At 43.0% G+C, this 23,772-nt stretch overlaps 1 protein-coding gene across 11 annotated transcripts in view; it reads right to left on the bottom strand.

The window, feature by feature from the left end:
* Window positions 1-23,772, bottom strand: part of DLGAP4 (DLG associated protein 4) — a 200,491-nt gene that overhangs the window by 11,196 nt on the left and 165,523 nt on the right. For 7 of the 11 annotated variants that reach the window (XM_058685502.1, XM_058685497.1, XM_058685496.1 and 4 more), the window contains 3 exons: window positions 22,604-22,965; window positions 20,014-20,102; window positions 19,075-19,487 (listed from right to left, as the gene is read on the bottom strand). In XM_058685502.1, the coding sequence (XP_058541485.1) occupies window positions 19,075-19,487; window positions 20,014-20,102; window positions 22,604-22,965 (864 nt within the window). Of the gene's footprint in view, window positions 1-19,074; window positions 19,488-20,013; window positions 20,103-20,347; window positions 20,428-22,603; window positions 22,966-23,583; window positions 23,685-23,772 lie in introns of those variants that run through there. The other 4 variants (XM_058685498.1, XM_058685501.1, XM_058685505.1 and 1 more) reach the window with 3 other exon arrangements.

Here is a 23,772-nt window from a genome sequence, read left to right as displayed (position 1 = left end):
AGAATCCAAAGCAGGCTTTGCTGTCAGCATGGAGCCCTCCCTACTCAGGGCTCTCAAACCATAAGATCATGTCCTGAGCCAAAATGAAGAGTTGGTTGCTTAACCAACTGAGCCACCCAGGTGCCCCTGGACAAACATTTTAATATATTATTATCCAAACAAAAAATTAACATAGAGTCTTATCTCACTCCAAGCAGACCAATCCATTCCAAGGGATCAAGGACTTAAATGGGGACAGGAAAAACTGTTACAAGAAAACAGTAAAATATCTTTTTTGGGTTGCCTGGCTGGCTTAGTCAGTGGAGCATGTGACTCTTGATCTCGGGGTTGTGAGTACAAGCCCCATGTTTGGTGTAACGATTACTTAAAAAAAAAAATACACACACACACATATACACACGTGTGTGTGCGTGCGTGTGTGTGCGTGTGTGTGTGTGTGTGTGTGTGTGTGTGTGTGTTGGGGCAGCTGGGTGGCCAGTCAGTTGTTTGACTTTTTTTTTTTTTTTTTTTTTTTTTTAGTTGTTTGACTTTTGATATTGGCTCAGGTCATGATCTCATGGTTGTGAGATTGAGCCCCAAGTCAGGCTCTGTGCTGAGCATAGAGCCTGCTTCAGATTCTCTCTCTCCTCCTCTTTATGCCCCTCCCCTCCCCTCAAATAAATTTAACAACTTCATTCATTCATTCATTCGAAGTGTTTATTTAAGCAATCTCTATACCCAACATGGGGCTTGAACTCCTGAGATCAAGAGTTGCATGCTCCACCGACTGAGCCAGCTGGGCACCCCAAGAAAACAGTAAAATGTTTTTTTGACTTTTGGGGAAGAATGGATTTCTTAAGATACCCAAAAGCACAAACCATAAAAGAAAAGAGTAACAAATTTACATTAAAATTAATATCTGTTTACTTAGAAGATACCATAAAGAAAGTGAAAAGACAGGTCACAAACTGGGAGACGGTATCTACCAAATATAAAACTGACAAAAGTTCCAGAATCCAGATACATAAAGATCACCTATGAGGCAGTAAGAAAAAGACAACTTAATAGGAAAACAGGGAAAAAATGTGAGCAGGAATTTCATAGAGGAAGACACCATGAATGATTAATATGTGAAAAGATGCTCAATGCCATTAGTAACCAATGAAATGCAAATTATAACCACTATTTGATTGATATTTGTAGACTGAAAATAACCTCATATACTAAATGTAAGCAAAGATGTGGAGCACTGGGTACTTCAACACAGTGCTGAGGAAATAATAAATTGGTATAATCACTTTGGAATATAATTTAGCACTTCTTGTAAATCTGAACACATGTGTACACTATGAACCAAGGGTACTTGGTATACTTGGCATACGGGTACATCCAGTATATATCCTAGAGAACTCTTGTTTATGTATACCGAGAGACATGGTCAAAACTGTTCCTAATAATCCATAGCTTACTTCATACTTAATAGTATAAGACTGAATAATTTCACACTAAGATCAGGAATGAGACAAAAACAAGGGTGCCCCACTCTTGCCATTTGTATTCAACTTTATATTGACGCCAGGGCCATTAGGCCATAAACAAAAATAAAAGAAACCAGATTGGAAAGAAATAAAACTATCCCTATTTTCAGATGAAATTATCCTGTATATAAGAAATCCTAAGGAATTCCCCCCAACATTTAGTAAGGTTGTAGCATACAAGATCAATATAAAAAAATCTATTGTATTTGTATACATTAATAAGATAAACAATCTGAAAAGTTAAGAAAACAATACAATCGCGTCAAAAGAATAAAAGGAATATGTGTAGCAAGAGTTATTTAAGATTTGTATACTGAGACCTACAAAATATTATGGAAAGAAAGTTTTAAAAACCTAAGTAAATGATAAGATATCCCACGTTCATGGATGGGAGGACTTAATATTAAGATGGCAATACTCCCCAAATTGAATTGCAGATTTAACACAATTCCTATCAAAATAAAATCCTAGCTGTTTTTGCAGAAATTGACAAGCTGACCCTAAAATTCATGGAAATGCAAGATCAAAGTACATACTTTGAAAGAACTTCCATTGGTGAGAACCTGAGAGTGGGCCATAAACTTCTTTTATTTGTATTTTTATTTGAAGAACAAAGTTGGAAGACTCACACTTCCCAATTTCAAAACTTATTTCACAGCTATAGTAATCATGACAGTGTGGTACTGGCATAAGTATACACATGTGCATCAGTGCAATGGGATAGAAGTGAGAATTTGGGTATAAATTCTTACCTTTATGGTCAGTTGATTTTTGACAAGGGTGGCGAGAACCATTCAATGAGGAAAGAACAGTCTAACAAATGGTACTAGGACAACTGGATATCCAAATGTCAAAGATTGAAAGTAAACCCATACACCTCACACTATACTCAAAACTTAACTCACAGACATAAATGTAATGGCTAAAACTATAAAACTCTTACAAGGAAATAGAAGTAAATCTTCATGACCCTGGATTGGGTAATGGTTTCTTTCTTTCTTTCTTTTTTTTTTTTTTAAGTTTATTTATTTGAGGGGAGAGGGGGAGAGAGAGAGAGAGAGGGAGAGAGAGAACACACAAGTTGGGGAGGGGTAGAGAGAGAGAGAGGAAGGGATAGAATCCCAAGCAAACTCTGCACCAACATGGGTCTTGAACTCACAAATCAAACTCACGAACCGTGAGATCATGACCTGAGCCAAAACCAAGAGTTGGATGTTTAACAGACTGAGCCACCCAGGCACCCCTAGGCAATGGTTTCTTAGACCTAACACCAAAATCACAAACTACCAAAGAAAAAAATTAACTGGACTTCACTAAAATTAAACTTTTGAGTTTCAAAGAATACCTAACAGCCAAAACGTACAGAAAACTGACAAATGGTAAGAAAAATATAGCCATAGAATGGAATTTTACTCCGCAATTAAAAGGAACAAAATACTGGGGTGCCTGGGGCACTCGGTCGAGCATCCAACTTTGGCTCAGGTCATGATCTCACAGTTTGTGGGTTTGAGCCTTGAGTTGGGCTTTGTGCAGACAGCAAGGAGCCTGCTTCATATTCTATCTCCCTCCCTCTCTGCCCCTCCCCTGCTCGTGCTCTCTTTTTCAAAAATAAACATTTAAAAAAAAGGAACAAAATACTAATTCATATTACAACATGGATAAACCTCAAAAATATGCAAAATGAAAGAAGCCAGACACCAAAGACCACATATAATTTGTGTGATTCCATTTATATGAAATGTCTAGAATAGGCATAGAGAAGAAAGCAGATTAGTGTTTGTCTAGGTCTGGGGTGGGGAGGGGCGGGGGGAGGAATGATGGCTAAATGGGTACAAGGTTTCTTTTTGGTGATGAAATGCTCTAAAATTAGGTATCAGTGATGGTTGCACACCTCTGTGAATATACTAAAAACTACTGAATTGTATAATTTTTTTAATGTTTGTTTATTTTTGAGAGAGAGACAGTACGAGTGCGGGAGGGGCAGAAAGAGAGAGAGAGAGAGAGAAAGAGAGAGAAAGATCCAGAATGTTGTCAGCACAGAGTCTGATGCGGGGTCCGAACTCATGGAACCCGAGATCATGGCCTGAGCTGAAGACAGGAGAGAGAGAATCCCAAGCAGGCTCCATGCTGTCAGTGTAGAGCCCCATGCAGGGGCTTGATCTCCTGAACCCTGAGATCATGACCTGAGCCAATATGGAGTCGGCAGCTTAACTGACTGAGCCACCCAGGCACCCCTACTATCTCAGACATTCTTGAACTCGAGTGATATAAATAGTCTTGTTCAAACCATTTTGTTTTTCTTTTTAAATGTTCTGTAAGCAAACCTAATACCAATTAATACAGCCTAAATACTAGGAAAGAGAAGCAGGAGAGGGGTGTGTTAATCCAAAAGAAGGCAAGAGAAGAGAGAAATAAAAAGAAACCTCAAAAAAGTAGAACAAATCCACAATATAACATGATAGGAATAACCCAATCATATAGAAATCCCATTGTAAATGGACTACATTTTCTACTTCTGAAATTAACAAACAACAAAACTCAAATTCCAGACATATGCTGATTATAGGAGACATGATTATGATTGTAAGGTCAGTGAAAGAAAGGTTGAAGTAAAAGCATGGAAAGAGGTGTTACACCAGACAGGCCCTAACCAAAGGAAAGCTGTATAGCAATACAATACAGAAGACCTTAAGGCCAAACGCGATATACACCTAGAAAAAGAGTGGATCACTAACCCTTCATCAGGAATATCACAATTCTAAGCTCAGTTTCCCCTGTGACAGCTCCCCTTAAACCCTCCCTAGAACTAGCTATTCTCCACTTGGGCACTGATTCAGTTCTTTCTCACCTCCCTATGAATATCACCCCAACGGTTGTCCCCTTTCTCTCCTGCATAATGTATTTCCTCTTTCCTGCAAGGTCATTCTCAACAACATATAAACAGGCTTACATCACTCCATTTAAAAACAAAGGAAAAACCACCCCCCCAACCCTCTCTTGACCCTATATCCCTCTGTTTCTGTTTCTTGTACAGAAAAAGTCATCAATACTTTTTCTTTGTCTCTACTTGCTGTCTCCAGTTACTACTGTTTCCTCTTAATCCCTCTCTAGTCAGGCTGCCCCTCACCCCCACCCCCTTCCACCAGAACAGGTCACTTCTTCAAGGCCTCCAGCAACCTTACGTTTCTAGGGGCACCTGGGTGGCTCAGTCGGTTAAGCATCCAACTTCACCTTGGATCATGATCTCATGGTTTGTGGATTCGAGCCCTGCATCGGGCTCTGTGTTGACAGCTCAGAGCCTGAAGCCTCCTTTGGATTCTGTGTCTCCCCCTCTCTTTGCCTCTCCCCCATTCGTGCTGTCTCTGTCTCTCACAAATAAAATTTTAAAATTTTAAAAAAATTTTAAAAACCTTACATATCTAGATCTGATCTGCTATGCTCATCAGCAGCATGTGACACAACAGAGTCTCTCTTCTTGAAAACCACTCAGTTGGGTTCCAGTCGCCTTCTCTCCCAACTTACTGGTCACTCCTTTCCCACCATTCAGAGTGTTCATGTCTCTACCCCTTTTCTGATCTGAGCCTATATGCTGGCAGACTCCCAGTGTAATCTTCAGGACCGGCCTTCCCAGCTCCTGCATCCCCCTGCCTGCTTGACATCCCCACTCTGATAGCTGGTAACGTGCGTCGCATTCAACATGCTCGAGATGGAACTCCTGACTCCAGATATTTGCACCGGTCTTCCCTAGCCCAACTCCATCCTTTTCGTCACCCAGATCCTGAACCGGTTTTGACTTGTTTCACTCCTATTCCATACCCAATCTGTCAGGAAATCCTGCTCTACCTTCCAATTGTATCCAGAATCTGCCCCCTTCCTCAGAAGCGCTCAATGGCAACCACCATCTCATCTTACCTAAGTTATGGTTACATCCTTCGAATTCTCCCACCCTTTTTTTTTTTTTAATGTTTATTTTTGAGAGACCAAGCATGAGCAGGAGAGGGGCAGAAAGAGACGGAGACACAGGATCCGAAGCAGGTTCCAGGCTCTGAGCTGTCCGCACAGAGCCTGACGCAGGGCTTGAACTCATGAGCCGTTATCTATTTGGTTATTTTCTGTCTCTCTCCATGAGAATGTAAGCTCCACGAGGGCAGGGGCTTTGTTTTGTTCACTTCTTTCCCCCCAGAAGCTAGAAGAGTGCCTTGTATATGGCAGGTACCCTGTAAATATTCACTGAATGGATGTCAGGACCAGGGGAGGGCGTGCCAGGACCAGGGGAGGGCGTGCTGCTGTCTTCCTACTATTCCACAGTGTCCTGATGCCTGCAGTTACACAAGAGATGCTGGAGGCACGGTAAAATTAGATACGAAATTGTCATTATAGTGAATGTTATTTATGATGCAAATCTAAAGAGAACAGAGTTATACAAGGTTGCTGCACATGAGATCAATGTACAGATCTCCAAATAAGTAATCAGAATATGCAAAATAGAATTCATTTTACTATCAAAACACAAACTAGATAGTATCAAGAAAGAAACCTGAGAAAAATATGTAAAACCTTCATGAAGAAATTCATCAAACTTGAATAGAAGGATATAAAAGGGAGATCTGAATAAACAGAATTAAGCTTTATTCATAGCTTAGAAGACTCAGTATTTTACAGGTATCAAGTTTTCCCAAATTCATCTATAAATTCTATTTCTAGTCAATGCCCCAGCAAAATTTTTCCACGGAATTCAATAAACTCATTCCAAAATTAGTACTGAAAGAATGAAGAGGTATGTAAATTTTTTATTTCTGAACAAACACAATAAGGAAGAGGGATTCATTCTACCAGATACTGAGGAATGTTCAAAAGCTATGGCAATTAACAGTTGTATTAATGCAAAAATAGACAAAATAGCAGAACAGAATACAGCCCAGAAACATACCCCTGTTGAGGTAAAATTTCACAGAGGTTGTGACTGAAAAGTATCACTAATCAGTGAAAAAAGTAATGATTTCGATAATCATGGTGTTATGACAACTGGCTTTCCATATGAAAAAAATGAAATTATAGAATACACAAATATAAGCTGCAGACGGATTAAACACCTAAATATGAAAAACACAAAATTTGATACCATGAAAAAATCTCTATGCCATTGGAACACAGAAGGTATTTTTTTTTTTAATGTTTATTTGATTTTTGAGAAAGAGTGCAAGCAGGAGAGGGGCAGAGAGAGAGTGGGACAGAGGATCTGAAGCAGGCTCCACGCTGACAACAGCAAGCCAGATGTGGGACTTGAACTCACGAACCAGGAAATCATGACCTGAGCTGAAGTCAGACACTTCAATGGACTGAGCCACCGAGGCACCCTGGAACACAGAAAGTGTTCTTAAGAATCAAAGGTGCAGGGGTGCCTAGGTGGCTCAGTCGGTTAAGCATCCAACTCTTGATTTCAGCTCATGTGATAATCTCATGGTTTATGAGATCGAGCCCCGCATTAGGCTCCCTGCTGACAGTGCAGAGCCTGCTTAGGATTCTCTCTTTCTCTCTCTTTCTCTGCCCCTCCCTTGCATGCGTGGGCTCTCTCTCTTTCCTTAAAAGTAAATAAACTTAAAAATCTGTATTACTAAAACAAACAAAAAAAACTCATGAAAGATCTCAAATCAACAATCTAACTTTACAACTTAAGGAGCTAGAAAATAATTAAATCCAAAGCCAACAGAAAGAAGGAAACAAAGATTAGAGGGGAGAGAGAATAGAAAAACAATAGAGAAAAATTAAGGAACAAAAAGATCAACAAAACTGACCACAGTTTAGCTAGAGGGACTAAGAGAAAAAGACTCAAATACTAAAATCAGAAATGGAAGTACAGGCATTACTACCAAATCTATGGAAATAAAAAGATTGTAAGAGTTCTAGAACAGTCACACACCAACAAACTTGATAACCTACATGAAATGGACAAATTCCTACAAACGTAAAACCTGCCAAGACTAAATCCTGACAAAATAGAAAATCTGAGTCGATCTTTATCTAGTAAGGAGACTGAATCAGTACTCAATCAGTATTCAAAATCTCCCAACAAAGAAAAGGAGGAAACACTTCCTAACTCATTCTGTGAAGCCTCATTATGCTGAATCCAAAGCCAGACTGACATTACAAGAAAACTATAGACCAATATCCCTTATGAACATCAACACAAAAAAACCTTAACAAAATACTAGCAAATACAATTCAGTGGCATGTTAAAAGGATTATACATCATGAACAAGTGGGGTTTATTCCTGGAATGCAAGGATGATTCAACATGAAAACTGATCAATGTGCTACTATGCTGCATCAACAGAATGAAGAAAAACAACTACGTGATCATCTCAATTGATGCAGAAAAAGCACTTGACAGAATTCAACACCTTTCCATAAGAAAAACTCAAGAAACTAGGAATAGAAGGAAACTACCTTAACTAATAAAAGCCATCTATGAAAAACCCACAGTGAACATCATACTCAATGATGAAAGACTGAAAGTGTTTCCTCTAAGATCAGAGATGAGGCAAGGATGCTCACTTCTATTCAACAGTACTGGAGGGGCACCTGCATCGCTCAGTCAGTTAAGCGTCTGACTCCTGATTTCAGTTCAGGTCTTGATCCCAGGGTCATGGAATTGAGCTCCGAGTCAGGCTCCACACTGAGCATGGAGCCTGGTTAAGATTCTCTCTCCCTCTCTCTCCCTCTCCCCCCACCGCCCCGCCACTCTGCCCCACTTCCCTGCTTGCCCTTTCATTCTCTCTCTAAAATTGAAAACCAACAAAAAACAGTATTCGAAGTTCTAGCCAGAGAAGTTAGGCAAGAAAATGAAAAGACCTCTACATTGGAAAGGAAGAAGTAAAATTATCTCTGCTTACAGAATGATATTCTATGTAAAAAACCCTAAAGATTACACACATACACAACTAGAAGTAATAAATCAGCAAAATAGCAGGATACAAAGCGAAAAAAAATCAGTTGCATTTCTATATGCTAACAACGAATAAGATGAAAGAAAAATTACACAAACAATTCCATTTACAATAGCATCAAAAAGAATAAAATAAATAACTGACCAACGAGCTGAAAGACTTGTACAATGGAAACTACAAAACACTGCTAAAAGAAATCAAAGAAGACATAATAAACAAAAACACATCCCCTATTGGTAGATTGAAGACAATGTTGTTAAAATGTCAATACTATCCAAAACCATTTACAGATTCAGTACAGTCCCTTTCAAAAATCCCAATTATGTTTTTTTGTTTGTTTTTTAGATGGAACAGAAAAACCCATCCTAAAATTCATATGGAATTCAGGGGACCCAAATATGCAAAACAATCTTGAAAAAGAACAAAATGGAAGGACTCCTACTTCTTGATTTCAAAACCTACTACAAAGCCACAGAGATTAAAACAGTGGTATTGGCATAAAGACAGACCTATAGCCAATGGAATAAAATAGACAGCTTTGATATAAACGCTTGCATATAAGATCAAAAGATTTTCGACAAGAGTACCAGGACAAATGGGGAAAGGACAGTCCTTTCAACAGATGGTGCTGGGAAAACTGGCTATCCACATGGAAAAGTACCCAATACCATATGCAAAAATTAACTCAAAATGGATCAAGGAACTAAATGTAAGACCTTTTTTCAACAGAAAAATTCTTAAAAGAAAAAACAGCACAAAAGCTTCAGGAAATTGGATTTGCAGTGATTTCTTGGCTCTGACATGAAAGGCACATGTACCAAAAGAAAAAACAAACTGGACTTCATAAAAACTTAAAATTTTGTGCATTAAAAGTCATTATCCATAGAGTAAAAAAAAGAGAACCCACAGAAGGGGATAAAATACTTGCAAATGATATATCTGGGTAAAGAATTAATACTTAGAATATATAGGGGCCCCTGGGTGGCTCAGTTGGTTAAGCATCTGACTCTCAGTTTTGGCTCAGGTCATGATATCAGGTTTGTGAGTTCAAGACCTGCGTCAGGATCTGTGCTGACAGCTCAGAGCCTGGAGCCTGCTTCGGATTCTGTGTCTCCTCCTCTCTCTGCCCCTCCCATGCTCATTCTCTGTTTCTCTCTCTCAATAATTAGTAAACATTTAAAAAAATGTAAAAAAAAATGGGCAAAGGACTTCAATGGACATTTCTCCAAAGAAGATAGGTGAATGGCCAATAAGCGCATAAAGAAATGCTCAAAATCACTAATCATTAGGGAAATGCAAGTCAAAACTATAATAAGATACCACCTCACACCCATTAGGATGGCTATGATAAAAAAAAAACAAAACAGGAAATAGCAAGTGTTGGCAAGGATGTGGAGAAATTCGAACACTTGAGCACTGCTGGTGGGAATGTAAAATGATACAATGACTATGAAAAATTAAAAATAGAATTACCATATGATCCAGCAACTCTACTTCTGGGTATATATTCAAAAGAACTGAAAGGCAAGGACTTGAAGAGGTATTTGGACACCCATGTTCACAGCGGAATTCATTCCTCACAGTAGCTGAAACATGGAAGCAATCCAAATATCTACTGATGGATGAATGCATAAGCGAAATGTGGCATATGCATAATGGAGTATTGTTCGGTCATAAAAAGGAATGATGTTCTGAGATATGCTATAACATGGATGAACTCTGGGGACATTAATGCTAAGTGAAACAAACCAATCAAAAAAGATAAATACTGTGTGATTCCACTTTTATGAGGTGCTTAGAGTATTCGGAACATAAAGACAAAGTATAATAATGGTTGCCCGAGACTTGAGGGGGAAGGGAGAATAAGGAGTTATTATCGTTCAATGGGTAAAAACTGAAACGTTTTGCAAGATAAAAAGCGTTACAGGGATGGATGGCGGTGATGGCTGTACAACACTATGAATGTATTTAATAACACTGAAGTGTGCATTTATTTTTAAAAAATTATTTATTGGGGGGGGGGAGAGAGAGAGAGAGAGAGAGAGAGAGAGAGAGAGAGAGAGAGAGAGAGAGAGAGAGAACCCTAAGCAGGCTCCACACTATCAGTGCAGAGCCCGTTGTGGGGCTCGAACTCATGAACCGTGAGATTATGACCAGAGCAGAAACCAAGAGTTTGACACTTAGCCGACTGAGCCACCCAGATGCTGCTATTTATTATTATTAATTTTTATGATTTTATTTTTAAATAAGCTGCATCCCCAATGTAGGGTTTGAACTCACAACCCTGAGATCACAAGTCAGCACTGCTCCACCAAGTGAGCCAGCCAGGTGCTCTTGAACTGTACATTTAAAAATGGTTAATGAGGGGTGCCTGGGTGGCTCAGTCGGTTAAGCGTCTTCAGCTCAGATCATGATCTCACAGTTCATGAGTTCGAGCTCCGCATTGGGCTCTTGTGGACTGTCTGGAGCCTGGAGCCTGCTTCAGATTCTGTGTCTCCTTCCTTCTCTTCCCCTCCCCTGCTTGTGCATTGTCATCTCTCTCAAAAATAAACAAACATTTAAAAACATAAAAAAATAAATAAAATAAAAATGGCTAATGAATAAATAAATTCTATTCCTGAAACTAATATTACACTACATGTTAACTAACTAGAATTTAAATAAAAACTTGAAACATTGAAAAAAATAATAAAAGAATATAAATGATTAAGGTCGTAAATATTATATGTATGAAAGAAAATATTGCCTCTTAGAGAAACCAGATTTGTCTCTGAAGAAGGACTGCAGAGAAAGAGTACTAACATTTCAAGGTCTTCCCCTAAGGAAAGAGCCAGCTGGTCACCCAGTCACCCTTTACAGCACAATGTCCTTAAACTCAGATGGACAATGAGACCACTTTATTGTAAGCAGTACCTGTCACTTTGTCACCAATAGAAATCACAGATAATTTCATATCACATTATAGCTGTCACAGTTATCTTGAAATAATGTTTCCTGTCATCATTACTTTGAAACTCTAATAATTAGACTCACTGCTACATTGTTATTTGATGCCTTAAGAAAGAAGTACACATTTTGATGACTATATTAATGTAATTGGCTTCCTTTATTATTTGATGTAATTTTTACTGTATGTTATTTAAAACCAATTTTCTTAGGTGTCCATAGAAGCCTACCTTTCAACAAGCCCTGCCCAGGCAGAGCTGCCAGTTAGTTTCTCAGCGCTTCCATCTTCTTATCCTAATTTTAATTTTTATTAAATTAATATATATTCATACATTTAAAAATAAGTAGGGATACCTGGGTGGCTCAGTCAGTTAGGGGTCTGACTTTGGCTTAGGTCATGATCTCGTGGTCTGTGAGTTCAAGCCCCACATCAGGCTCTTTGCTGACAGCTCAGAGAATGAGCCTGCTTCAGATTCTGTGTCCCCTGTGCCCACCCCACTAGCACTCTGTCATTCTCTCTCTCAAAAATAAACATTTGGCACAAAAACAGACACTCAGATCAATGGAACAGAATAGAAAACCCAGAAATGGACCCACAAACATATGGCCAACTAATCTTTGACAAAGCAGGAAAGAGTATCCAATGGAATAAAGACAGTCTCTTCAGCAAGTGGTGCTGGGAAGACTGGACAGCGACATGTAGAAAAATGAACCTGGACCACTTTCTTACACCATACACAAAAATAAACTCAAAAGGGATGAAAGACCTCAATGTAAGACAGGAAGCCATCAAAATCCTTGAGGAGAAAGCAGGCAAAAACCTCTTTGATCTTGGCCACAGCAACTTCTTACTCAACACGTCTCCAGAGGAAAGGGAAACAAAAGCAAAAATGAACTATTGGGACCTCATCAAAATAAAAAGCTTCTGCATAGCAAAGGAAACAATCAGCAAAACTAAAAAGCAACCGATGGAATGGGAAAAGATACTTGCAAACAACGTATCAGATAAAGGGTTAGTATCCAAAAATCTATAAAGAACTTATCAAACTCAACACCCAAAAAACAAATAATCCAGTGAAGAAATGGGCAAAAGGCATGAAGAGACACTTCTCCAAAGATGACATCCAGATGGCGAACAGACACATGAAAAAATGCTCCACATCACTCATCATCCAGGAAATACAAATCAAAACCACAATGAGATACCACCTTACACCTGTCAGAATGGCTAACATTAACAACTCGGGCAACAATAGATGTTGCCGAGGATGTGGAGAGAGAGGATCTCTTTTGCACTGCTGGTACAGCCACCATGGAAAAGTCTGGAGGTTCCTCAAAAAATTAAAAACAGAACTACCCTATGACCCAGCAATTGCACTACTAGGTATTTATCCAAGTGATACAGGTATGCTGTTTTGAAGGGGCACATGCACCCCAATGTTTACAGCAGCACTATCAACAATAGCCAAAGCATGGAAAGAGTCCAAGTGTCCATCGATGGATGAATGGATAAAGAAGATGTGGTGTATGTCTATATATACAAATACATACAATGGAGGATTACTCGGCAATCAAAAAGAATGAAATCATGGGGCGCCTGGGTGGCTCAGTCGGTTAAGCGGCCGACTTCGGCTCAGGTCATGATCTCACGGTCTGTGGGTTCGAGCCCCGCATCGGGCTCTGTGCTGACAGCTCAGAGCCTGGAGCCTGTTTCGGATTCTGTGTCTCCCTCTCTCTGACCCTCCCCCGTTCATGCTCTGTCTCTCTCTGTCTCAAAAATAAATAAATGTTAAAAAAAAAAAAAGAATGAAATCTTGCCATTTGCAACTATGTGGATGGAATTAGAGGGTATTATGCTAAGCAAAATTAGTCAGAGAAAGACAAACATCATATGACTTCGCTCATATGAGGACTTTAAGACACAGAACAGATGAACACAAGGGAAGGGAAGCAAAAGTAATATAAAAACAGGGAGGGGGACAAAACATAAGAGACTCTTAAATATGGAGAACAAACAGAGGGTTACTGGAGGGATTGTGGGAGGGGGGGATGGCTAAATGGGTAAGGGGCATTAAGGAATCTACTCCTGAAATCATTGTTGCACCATATGCTAATTTAGATGTGAATTTAAAAAATTAAGGAAAAAAAAATTAAAATTTAAAAAAATGTTTAAAAAGAAAAAAAACATTAAAATTTTTTTTTAAATAAGTAAAAGCACAGCAATGAAAGAAAAATAAATAGGACCAGGTCAGAATTAAAAACTATTGTGTATCAAATGATACTATCAAGAAAATGAAAAGACAGCTTACCGAATGGGAGAAAATATTTGCAAATCACATATTTAATAAGTGCCTATTATTCAAAAATTATATAAAGAACTCCTGGGGCGCCTGGGTGGCGCAGTCGGTTAAGCGTCCGACTTCAGCCAGGTCACGATCTCGCGGTCCGTGAGTTCGAGCCCCGCGTCAGGCTCTGGGCTGATGGCTCAGAGCCTGGAGCCTGTTTCCGATTCTGTGTCTCCCTCTCTCTCTGCCCCTCCCCCGTTCATGCTATGTCTCTCTCTGTCCCAAAAATAAATAAAAAACGTTGAAAAAAAAAAAAAATTAAAAAAAAAAAAAAAAAAAAAAAAAAAAAAAAGAACTCTTGCAACTCAACAAGAAAAAGACTGCCCAATTAACAAATGGGCAAAGGAACTGAATAGATTTTTCTCCAAAGAAGATACCCAAATGATGATCAATAAGAACATGAAAAGATGCTCAACATCATTACAGAAATGCAAATCAAAATGACAATGAGCTACTACTTTATACCTACTAGAATGGCTATTTTTTTAAGAGATGAAAACTAACAAGTGTTAGCAAGGATGTGGAGAAATTGGAACCTCCGTGCATTGGTGGTGGGAATGTAAATTGGTGCAGCCACTGTGGAAATCAGTATGGCGGTTCCTCAGCAAGCTGTAAACATAGTCACCCAGCAATCCCACTCCTAAGTATATACCTGAGAGAACTGCAAACTGACTGAAACAGATACTTGCTTGCCAGTGTTCACTGTAGCACTATTCTCAGTAGCTGAAAGGGGGAACTAACCCCAAGTGTCCATCAACAGTTAAGTGGAAAAACAAAATGTGGTATTTATACACAGTGGAAATCTTATTCAGCTTTAAAAGGGTTCTGATATATGCTACAACATGGATGAACTTTGAAAACATGCCAAACACAAAAGGACAAATACTGCAACATCCCACTTATATGAAATATCTCAAATAGGCACATTCATAGAGAAATCAGATTAGAGGTTACCAGGGGCTGCGGGGAGCGCAATGGGTAGTTATTGCTTAATGGGTACAGAATTTCTGTTTGGGGTGGTCAGAAAGTTCTGGGAATAAATACTGATGATGTGCGACATTGTGAATGTAAGTAATGACGCTGAATTGTACACTTAAAAGTGGTTAAAGCCATCTAGGTGGTTCAGTTGGTTAAGCGTCTGACTCTTGATTTTGGCTCAGGTCATGATCTCAAGGTTGGTGAGTTCAAGCCCCATGTTGGGCTTTGTGCTGACAGCACAGAGTCTGCTTGGGATTCTCCTTCTCCCTCACTCTCTCTCAAAAATAAATAAATAAACATTTTAAAAAGTGGTTAAAATGGCAAACTTTTTGTTACGTATATTTTACCATAATAAAAAAATGACAAATATGATCCAACCATTCCACTCCTACATCTATCTATACACAGAAGACTTGAACACAGCATTATTCGTGATGGCTTTTACCTTTCTGTTAGAGTCTTTACATCCTGATGCTTAAATAATTATTTCTTCATCTGTGATGTTACTATCATATATTACTAACATACCAGCACATAACCTCCTACTCCTACATCAGTTCCTCACTTTTCAATAGAAATAACCAAGACGACTGGATGTTCCAGGAAACATCAAAACAAAAAGACAAATACAAAGACGGAACCTAAAGACAGAGCACAGGGTCCCAGGAAAACTTACATTTATATATGTAGGTCTCGCAGGGGCAGGAGACACTCTATGCATAAAAAAAGGACAAAATATCATGAAAAAGAACAGTAGAATGACCTGTTGTATGGATGGCCACAGTAAACATGTGACGGACGGAGTTTGGAGATCAAGTCAGGAAATGTCCCCATCTCCATAGAGTTCTCAAACAAAAATATACAAATAGCCACAAGGCATATTCAAAGATGCTGGACAATATTGGCCATCGTGAAGATGCAAATTAAAACCATAATGACATACTACTTCACGCTCACGAGGATGGCTAGATTCAAAAAGACCAGTAGTTGCAGGGTGCCTGGATGGCTCAGTCGGTCAAGTGTCTGACTCTTGGTTTCGTCTCAGTTCCTGATCTTGCAGTTTGCAAGCTCAAGCCCTGCATCAGGCTGACAGTGCAGAGCCTGCCTGGGATTCTCTCTCTCCTGTCTCTCTGCCCCTCCCTGCTTGTGCTCTCTCTCAATAAATAAACTTAAAAAAAAGAAAAAAAAAAGACCAATAATTGCAAGTGTTGGTGAGGATATGGATAAATTAGAATCCTCATATATCATTGGTGGGAATGTTAAGTGGTGCAGCCACTGTGGAAAATCATTTGGCACGTTCCTCAGAAAGTTAAACACGGAGTTTCCATATGATCTAGCAATTCTACTCCTGGGCATATATCTAAAAGAAATGAACATACTTCCACACAAAAACTTATACACGGTGTTGACAGCAACATTACTGATACTAGCCGAAGTGTGGAAAAAACCCAAATGTCCATCAACAGATGAAATGTATAAAAAATGAAGTATACCCATAAAATGGACTATTATTCAGCAATAAGGAATGAAGTGCTGATACTGCTACAACTTGAGTGAACCTTAAAAATGTTATACAAAACAAAAGCCAGACACAAAAGACCAGATACTGTATGATTCCGTTTATAAAAGTGTCCAGAATGGGCAAATCCACCGAGACAGAATTGTGGTTGCTAAGAGCTGAGAAAGTGGCAGGAACCAAGAGTGACTACTAATAGTTACAGTGTTTCTTTTTGGAGTGACGAAAATGTTCTGAAATTAATAGTGATGGTCGTACAACACTGAGTGTACTAACTGCCATTGAACTGTACACTTTGAAAAGGTGTTACTGCCTAGGTGGCTCAGTCGGTTAAACGTCTAACTCTGATTGTGGCTCAGGTCATGATCCTAGGGTTGTGGGGTCAAGCCCCATGTTGGGATCTGTGATCATGAAGCCTGCTTGGGATTCTCTCTCTGTGCCCTTCTCCCGCTCATGTGTGTGCATACGCACTCTCTCTTGCTCTCTCAAAAAATAAAAAATAAAAGGGTGAATGGGTGAATTTCATGGCATGCAAATTATTTATCAATACAGATGTTATAGCATGGAAAAGAAAAAAAGAAAGAGCCTTACAGAAAGATAACCAAAAGACATGAGGAAGAAAAGATCAGAGACTGAGGCTCAGTGCAGCAGGTCCAACGTCTAAGTGACACAAATTTTGGAGAAAATAGAGCAAATGAAAGCAAGGAAATTATTTTTAAGAATTAATGCAAGGCTGTTGCTCAGAAACAAAAGACCTGCATCTCCATATAGAAAGGGGCTATCAACTATGGGCACAGTACATTCCTGTACAAAGTCCCATTCCACAGCACAGCACTGAGAAATTTCACAAGAGAGGTCAAGCAAAGAGCCTAACAGCTTCCATAGTAAAAACACACAAAGGACTGAAAATTAGAATGCATCAAACTTTTCAGCACAAGTAACAGAAGCTAAACACAATATAGCCTTAAAGATCCTGAGAGAAAATTGTTTCAACTTCATTTTTATACGTACATATGTTATATATACAAACATATACATATACATTACATATATAATTCATTATTTTCAACTTTATACTCAGCCAAACCGTGTGAGGTCTGAATAAAGACATGCAGTTGCCAAAAATTTATCTCGAACTAAAGGTGTGTTCCAGCAAAATGAGGGATTATGCCAAGAAAGCAGAAGGCCACGTGGTCTGGAAAGCAGGGTGTCCCCCATGGGACAGCGGCCAAGGGCAGTCCCAGGTGATGAAAAGGGAAGTTTCTGGATAGCAGTGAGGCAGCAGGCCCAGAGAGTAACCTAGCCAGATCAGAACAGAGGACAGAAGTGCACCAGGAAAAATATGAAATCATGAGATTATCTGATATGTCTGCATATCTGAAAAATAATACTGATGAAGGCTGGCAGCTCTGGTGGAGTGTGTAAAACATTACAAATAAGAACTTAGAAAATGAAGCGTATAAAAAAGATGGGGCAATCATTTATGCTAGGAAAAATAAAGTGTGTAAGAAAAGGAAATTAAACCATAATATAGTATTAGGCTCTGCAGTGAACAATAATATTTACATGCTTACAGTAAACAAATACACTGGTGGTTACTTAAGCCAAAACTGTGATGTAAGACATGCAGGGTGGGGCACAGGAGGCAGAGGTGATACAGCTAACTACTCACCTCTTATAAGCAGGAAATCAATACATGACGATGACTGATTTGAGAAGAATTAAGAGGTAATCACATTTAAAAGAAAAAAAAGCAATAGGAAGGCAAATACCAGGATGTACAGCTACCGACAGCTGCAAGCAGAGAAGTCTGAGGTCGGGCAGTGGGCTGGATGGTTCCTATTAGAAGTATTTCAGTGCACTCTCTGGTCCTTGGCTCCATTCTGATTTGTTAAATACTCTTACTGTGCAAAGTTATTAAGTACACAGCTCACAACAGTTCCCTGTGCAGCAGCAGGTGTGACATTAAACCTGGGAACTGGCCTAAAGGTCTATGGATACAGACCCATCCAAGGGTACCCTCCTCAGGCTTCACGCCATCAGGTGTCAGTGGGATGCTGACTTCATCCTTTCTGGATACTCTGGAGACCTGTCTTTCCTGCATGTTCTGTAGAGGGGCTCTCTTGGAGGATGAGCTTGGACTGAACCAAGTCAGGGCAGAGTGTAGCTGCTGGGGCCACGGCCTGGAGCTTCCCAGGGGCCACCTCTCTCCTGCTAACAACCACCTGTGAATCTAGGCTCCCTACATATTTTTAGCTCTTTCCGGAACTCATTTCCTAGAGGGATTTTTGGAAAGAGGCATGGATAGAGAGAAACAGAAGTAGAGAAGTAGATGGCTTCTATTTCACCCATTCACAGTTCCTCACACCCTGCTGAGGCCCATGGTTAGATCCTTGGTGCCTGGCATACAGTAGGCACTCAATAAGGAGCTGTTTAAGACATAAGCATGGTACCAACTTTCTGTGTCCCACACGTCTTCGGGCCCTTTACATGCACTGCCACCTTCAATCCTCACAAATGCCCCCAGAGAAGGCAGGAGTAGCTCTACATTACATAGAAGAAACGGAGGGTTCGGAGGCACTTGACTAAGGTCACTTCACTAGGAAGGGAAGGGCTGGGATTCAAGCCCACAGCCTGTACACCCTTCCTTGAGAAAGCTCAGCTTAGGTAGATAGACAGAAGGGAGGAAAGAATGGAAATAAGAGGAGAGCTCACAGCTCACTCAAGAAGAGAAACTGAGGCCTTTCCCACTTGGAGGCTCCGAGGCTGGAGAACGAGCTGTGCACCTTTCTCTCCAGCCTGGGGCCCATCCCTGCAGCACTCACCTTCTTCAGAGAGGTTGTTCTCTTTGGTCTCCTTGTCCATCTGGCAGCACCAGCCCTCCAGCCGCTCTGTTTCTGCCTGAAGTAGTTTCAAGAACCAGTAGCCGTCCCGGCGGCACGCCCCTGGCTGTGCTGGCTCTGCCGGGGAGCTGGAGGAGGTCTCGAGCCAGGGGTCAGGCGGGGGCAGCGAGGATGCCTCTAGGGCAGGGTCGCTGTTGTCTCCATAGGAGAGGTTGCGCTTGATCTGGGCAATCTTGGGGACCTGCCGAGGGCCGGCATCGATGCTGATGGAGTTGGGGTGTGGGGTACAGTCCGGGAGGCTCCTCTCAGATGACTTACAGCTTGAGTCGTTGGCATCCTGGGTATCTGAGTCGGTGTCCCGTCGGGAGGACATGCTGTGAGAGGGGGCGCTGCTTCTGGTGGGGGGGGACAGGGGTGTGGAGTGGGGTGGGGACAGGAAGGGGTGAGAGTCACCAAGAAGGCCAGAGACCAGAGGCCACCCCGACCCGGACACACGGGAGACAGAGAAACGGATGCATCATCTGCTCACCATGCGCCTGAAGCGGGTCCCACAGCCCCTGCCTCATTCTCTGCTCAGCCCTTGCCCCACCCGCGCCCACACGCGCACACACACACATGGACAAGGTCATAAGGTTGCCTGTTTACTGCAGTGGGGGCCAGAAGACCACCAACATTGGGGTGCTGGGCCGTGTCTCTGCCGGCTGCGGCCCCCCGTGGGCCAATTGATCTCACAGAGCAAGCGCTCATGGGCCCGCCCGCCTGCCTGCCCAGCCTCCAATGCCTGGGCCACTGCCCAAACCCCAAACCCAGCTTGGTTATCAGAAATCCAGCAAGGAGAAGTGGGTTAGGGAGAGCAGGAGAGGTGAGAGCAGAGGGAAGGGGAGGAGAGGGAGAGGCAGCCACCGCCTCTATGCGACTTACCGCCAGTCGTCCTCTACCTGAACCCCGATGGACTGGAATTTGGTAGCGGGACTGGGCTCCTCTTTTGGCACTGGCTGAATGCAGTCAACCTTATTGAAGGACAACGACAGCAACGGCACGGAGACAAAGACAAAAATAAAAAACAAACACCACACTTGCTGCTGAAATTCACATTAGTGGGACGACGCAGAAGGACAGACAGACACGAGGCATGCGGACACTGCACGTGGGCCCGAGGCTGGACCCAGTTAAGCCGGGCACTGCTCATTCGCGTGGAGCGGGCAGGTGGGTGGGCGGGAGGTGGGATGGGGTGGAGATGACTGGCTTTCCCTACTCTGAGGAGGGTGCCATCACATCGATTGCTTTGGGTCCGTTGTCCTCCGAGAGGTGGGAACCGTTCCTTCTAGTCCTCTCCTTTACACGCATCAAAGAGAAGAAAAAAAAGAAGGACGACGAAAGAGAAAGAAAACACACACACACACACACAAAGCCACAGCCGTTATCTGGTGTAGTCGAAGCTGGGGGCTGTCTTGAGGCAAAGATCACTCCCCAACCCTGCAGCTGAAGGGCAGGCTGGAGGCGCCTGTACTAGGGCCAAACCTTGGACATCGGTTCTGGATTTGAAAACTGCCCCAAGGCAATAGCCAATAAGGTCCCAGGACGCTACAGGATGCAGTCCCTGGGCCTCGATGGCTGAGGTTACTTTCAGCAGTGGGTGGGCCTGGGGAGCAGCAGAAAGGGCCAGGGACAGGGCCAAGTGCAAAGCTAGTGCTTTTTCTCCACTCCTGTGAAGTGGAAGGAAACACGGCAGCAGTGATGCCCCGAATCTGCCTTTCTTCTTTGGGACAAAGCTGCATGGACGTGGAGCAGCCAGGCCGGCCCTTCCATCATTGCTCATGGATGAGGGAGAATCCACACCTGACCTAGGGCTTGAGGTACCAAGGGATGGGATAAGGGTTGTCAGGGTATCCTTGGAAATTGGGGACTCCTAATCTCTTGGCTTCACAGAAGTGGCAGAGGGTTGGGCGCCAGGCTCCTCCTCGCCACGGGGATGCAACTGCATTTCTCCTTCAGCAGGCGCCAGCTCAGGGAGTACAGCATCACCAATCTCAAAGAGCTGCGACAAGAGCTTGGAACAGGTGGGGGTGAAACCAGGGAAGGGGAAGGCCCAAGAGCTAGGATGCTCATCCCCAGGTAAATTTCTGGATGAAAGGAACCAACAGTGAGACTAAGACCTTCTGAAAAGACTGGAGTATCTGATTTGGCCAGGGAGAGGATGGGGCTGCCCAAAGACCCTGTGTGGTTAAGACCAAGAGACTAGGCTACTTTCTATGTCCCTTAGAATCCCTCCTGGAGCAGCTGCACAGGGCAGGGACTTGAACCCCTTATGAAGGAGCCCAGAAAACATTAATCTCCCGGACAACTCTGTTCCTGTACATGTGGGGAAACTGAAGCCCAGGCAAGTGCAAGAAACTGGCTAATGAGTTTTTCTCTGGTTGGAACCCATTCAGTCTCCCTTGTGTCCCAAGTTCTTTTGGCATTCTAGCCCTCTGCCATCCACTCAGCCACATCCAGTTATCAGAGGCAGCTGGGGAAATGGGAGAGCCCTTCCAGCCCTAAGCCACAATGCACACCACCCTGACCTCCTTGAGGGCTCCACCTTTCCCAAGCTCAATGCTCACTGTAGCCACTTTCCTTCTTCTGTGCCCTGAGCGTGTTCCACTTTAGTCTGGAGGCTCAGTCAGGGCAGGTAGAGTCCTTGCACTCTGGACTGAGAGCAACTCTTGAATCTGCAAAGCAGGGCTCAAGTTTCTCCAGCTCAGCTGACAAGACAGATTACTGTGGTCTGATGTGTACAGGAGGTGCTGTGAAGCAGTAGAGGGGAGCTGGTATACCCTGTCCTGCTGTGGGTGGACAGGGAGTTTGGCTTCCAGGAGGGTCTGCTGGCTTTGGCCACTTGGTCCTGGGGAAATATCTGCCTGGATCCTTTCCCATGGAGGGAGACCTCAGGACCAGCATCACACTTCTCAACTTGACATGGGCCTGGTGCCTCAAACCACCTACCTGTCCCCCAGGCCCGAGAAGGCTCTGGGTAAAGTTCCCCTCAAGCAACCCCCATGGCTCAAGGGCCCTGGGTCCTGGGCCCCAGGCCCATCGACGTCTAGGCTCCATGCTGCTCCCGCTGTCAAGCGGGGCTGCGGCCTCCGCACCCGAGCTGACCTTGGATTAGAGAACTGTTAGGCCAGTCCCACCTCCCACGCGTTGGCTGGCAGGGCAAAGGGTGGAGTGGACAGACAGACAGACAGGTGAACAGTGGACAGGAGATGGCTGGCTGAGTGTAACTACATTGACTGGGATGACCCACTGGAGAAACAGGGACACATGCCCACAGCTACAGATTGCAACATGTGGGCAAACATAAGGAAGGCATGGCTATGGGTGGAATTTGGTTCGGCCACTTGGAGCCAACCCTCCAAAAGAGACAAACCACTTTGCCCAGGAGACCTAGTGGGCCTCCACCAGATGTAATTACACGCAGGCAGGTGCACAGGGTGGGCTGAGGACATAAGAGTGTGAAAGGGACCCCTACTTGTATTCCTATGGATGACAGTTTCCTTTTGGGAATGGCCTCGGGGTGGGATTCAGAGCTGGTCAGCGTCCCTTGTTCACTCTTCAGAGCTGCATGTTTTGGGGGTGGCTCCGGGGCCTCAGGGGCTGGGATGACTCCACCCCGTGTCACACTGGGCGGTCGGGTACTGCTGTCCAGGCTGTCTGACGAGTTGCTGAGGCCCGACTGGCTTGTCACCTCACTCTTGTGGTCCTGGCTGTCCAAGTAGGTGTCCTGGGCAGACTCGGTGCTGCTCTGGACTGTGACAGAGATGAAGGGTTTTGACGTGGTACGTGGAGGGACCGGTGGTGGGGTCTTCTTATAAGCCACTAGACATGATGAACCTGCAGATAGAAGAGAGGAGGGCAAGGAGAAGGTAAGGTCCCAAACCTTTGGAACCCCTTTCAAGTCTGAGGCCCCACCTGACCTGGCCCTAGCTCTGGCCTTGGCTATTCCCTCAGGAAGGATTTGTGGAGCAGGAGAATGGGGGTCTGACACAGCAGTGACCAAGACAGACAGACATAGGCCCTGCCCACTCTTCTACTAGTCCAAGGCCAGGTCTAGCTGGGAATGCCAACATGGACCAATGACATCCTCCACCTCATAGTCACACACAAAGATATTATCCAGCTGGAGCATGGACTAGATGATAAAGTTCATGGTGCCACAGCCTGTGAAAGAGCCTGACCCAGTGGCAGGGGATGCGGTGACAGTGATACAGAGGTCAGGAGTGCTAAAGAATGTTAACCTTGCTCCCTCCTCAAGCTCACAGACAGACCTACTGTTCCCGCTGGTCTTTTCCTTTTTTACCTTCCCTTTGCTTGGATGCCCCCTTTCTATCTGGTCAAAGACCAATACATCCTTTAGGATCCAGCTAACCCTACTCCCATCTTGCTATTCCCACCATCCCCTCATTATGTGACCCCATATACCAGTCTGCCTCCCTCAAGAGTCCACCATACCTGGTCCAATTCCCCGTTCTCCACCATGATTCAGGGAACAGGCCCTACCATGGTGGGGGCTGGGGTCATCTCTGAATCCCATTCCAGCCTGGCCTGGGACTGGCCCACAGTAAAGGCCCACAGCTGGCTTCTTACATGCTCAACTTTTTGTCTGAAACAGAAGGTGCTGTTGAAACAGCAGTAGCTACT

Source organism: Neofelis nebulosa, chromosome 9 (assembly GCF_028018385.1).
Source record: "Neofelis nebulosa isolate mNeoNeb1 chromosome 9, mNeoNeb1.pri, whole genome shotgun sequence".
Lineage (NCBI taxonomy): Eukaryota > Metazoa > Chordata > Mammalia > Carnivora > Felidae > Neofelis > Neofelis nebulosa.
The sequence above is the reverse complement of the archived record's forward strand: the minus strand, read 5'-3'. Positions and strand labels throughout refer to the sequence as shown.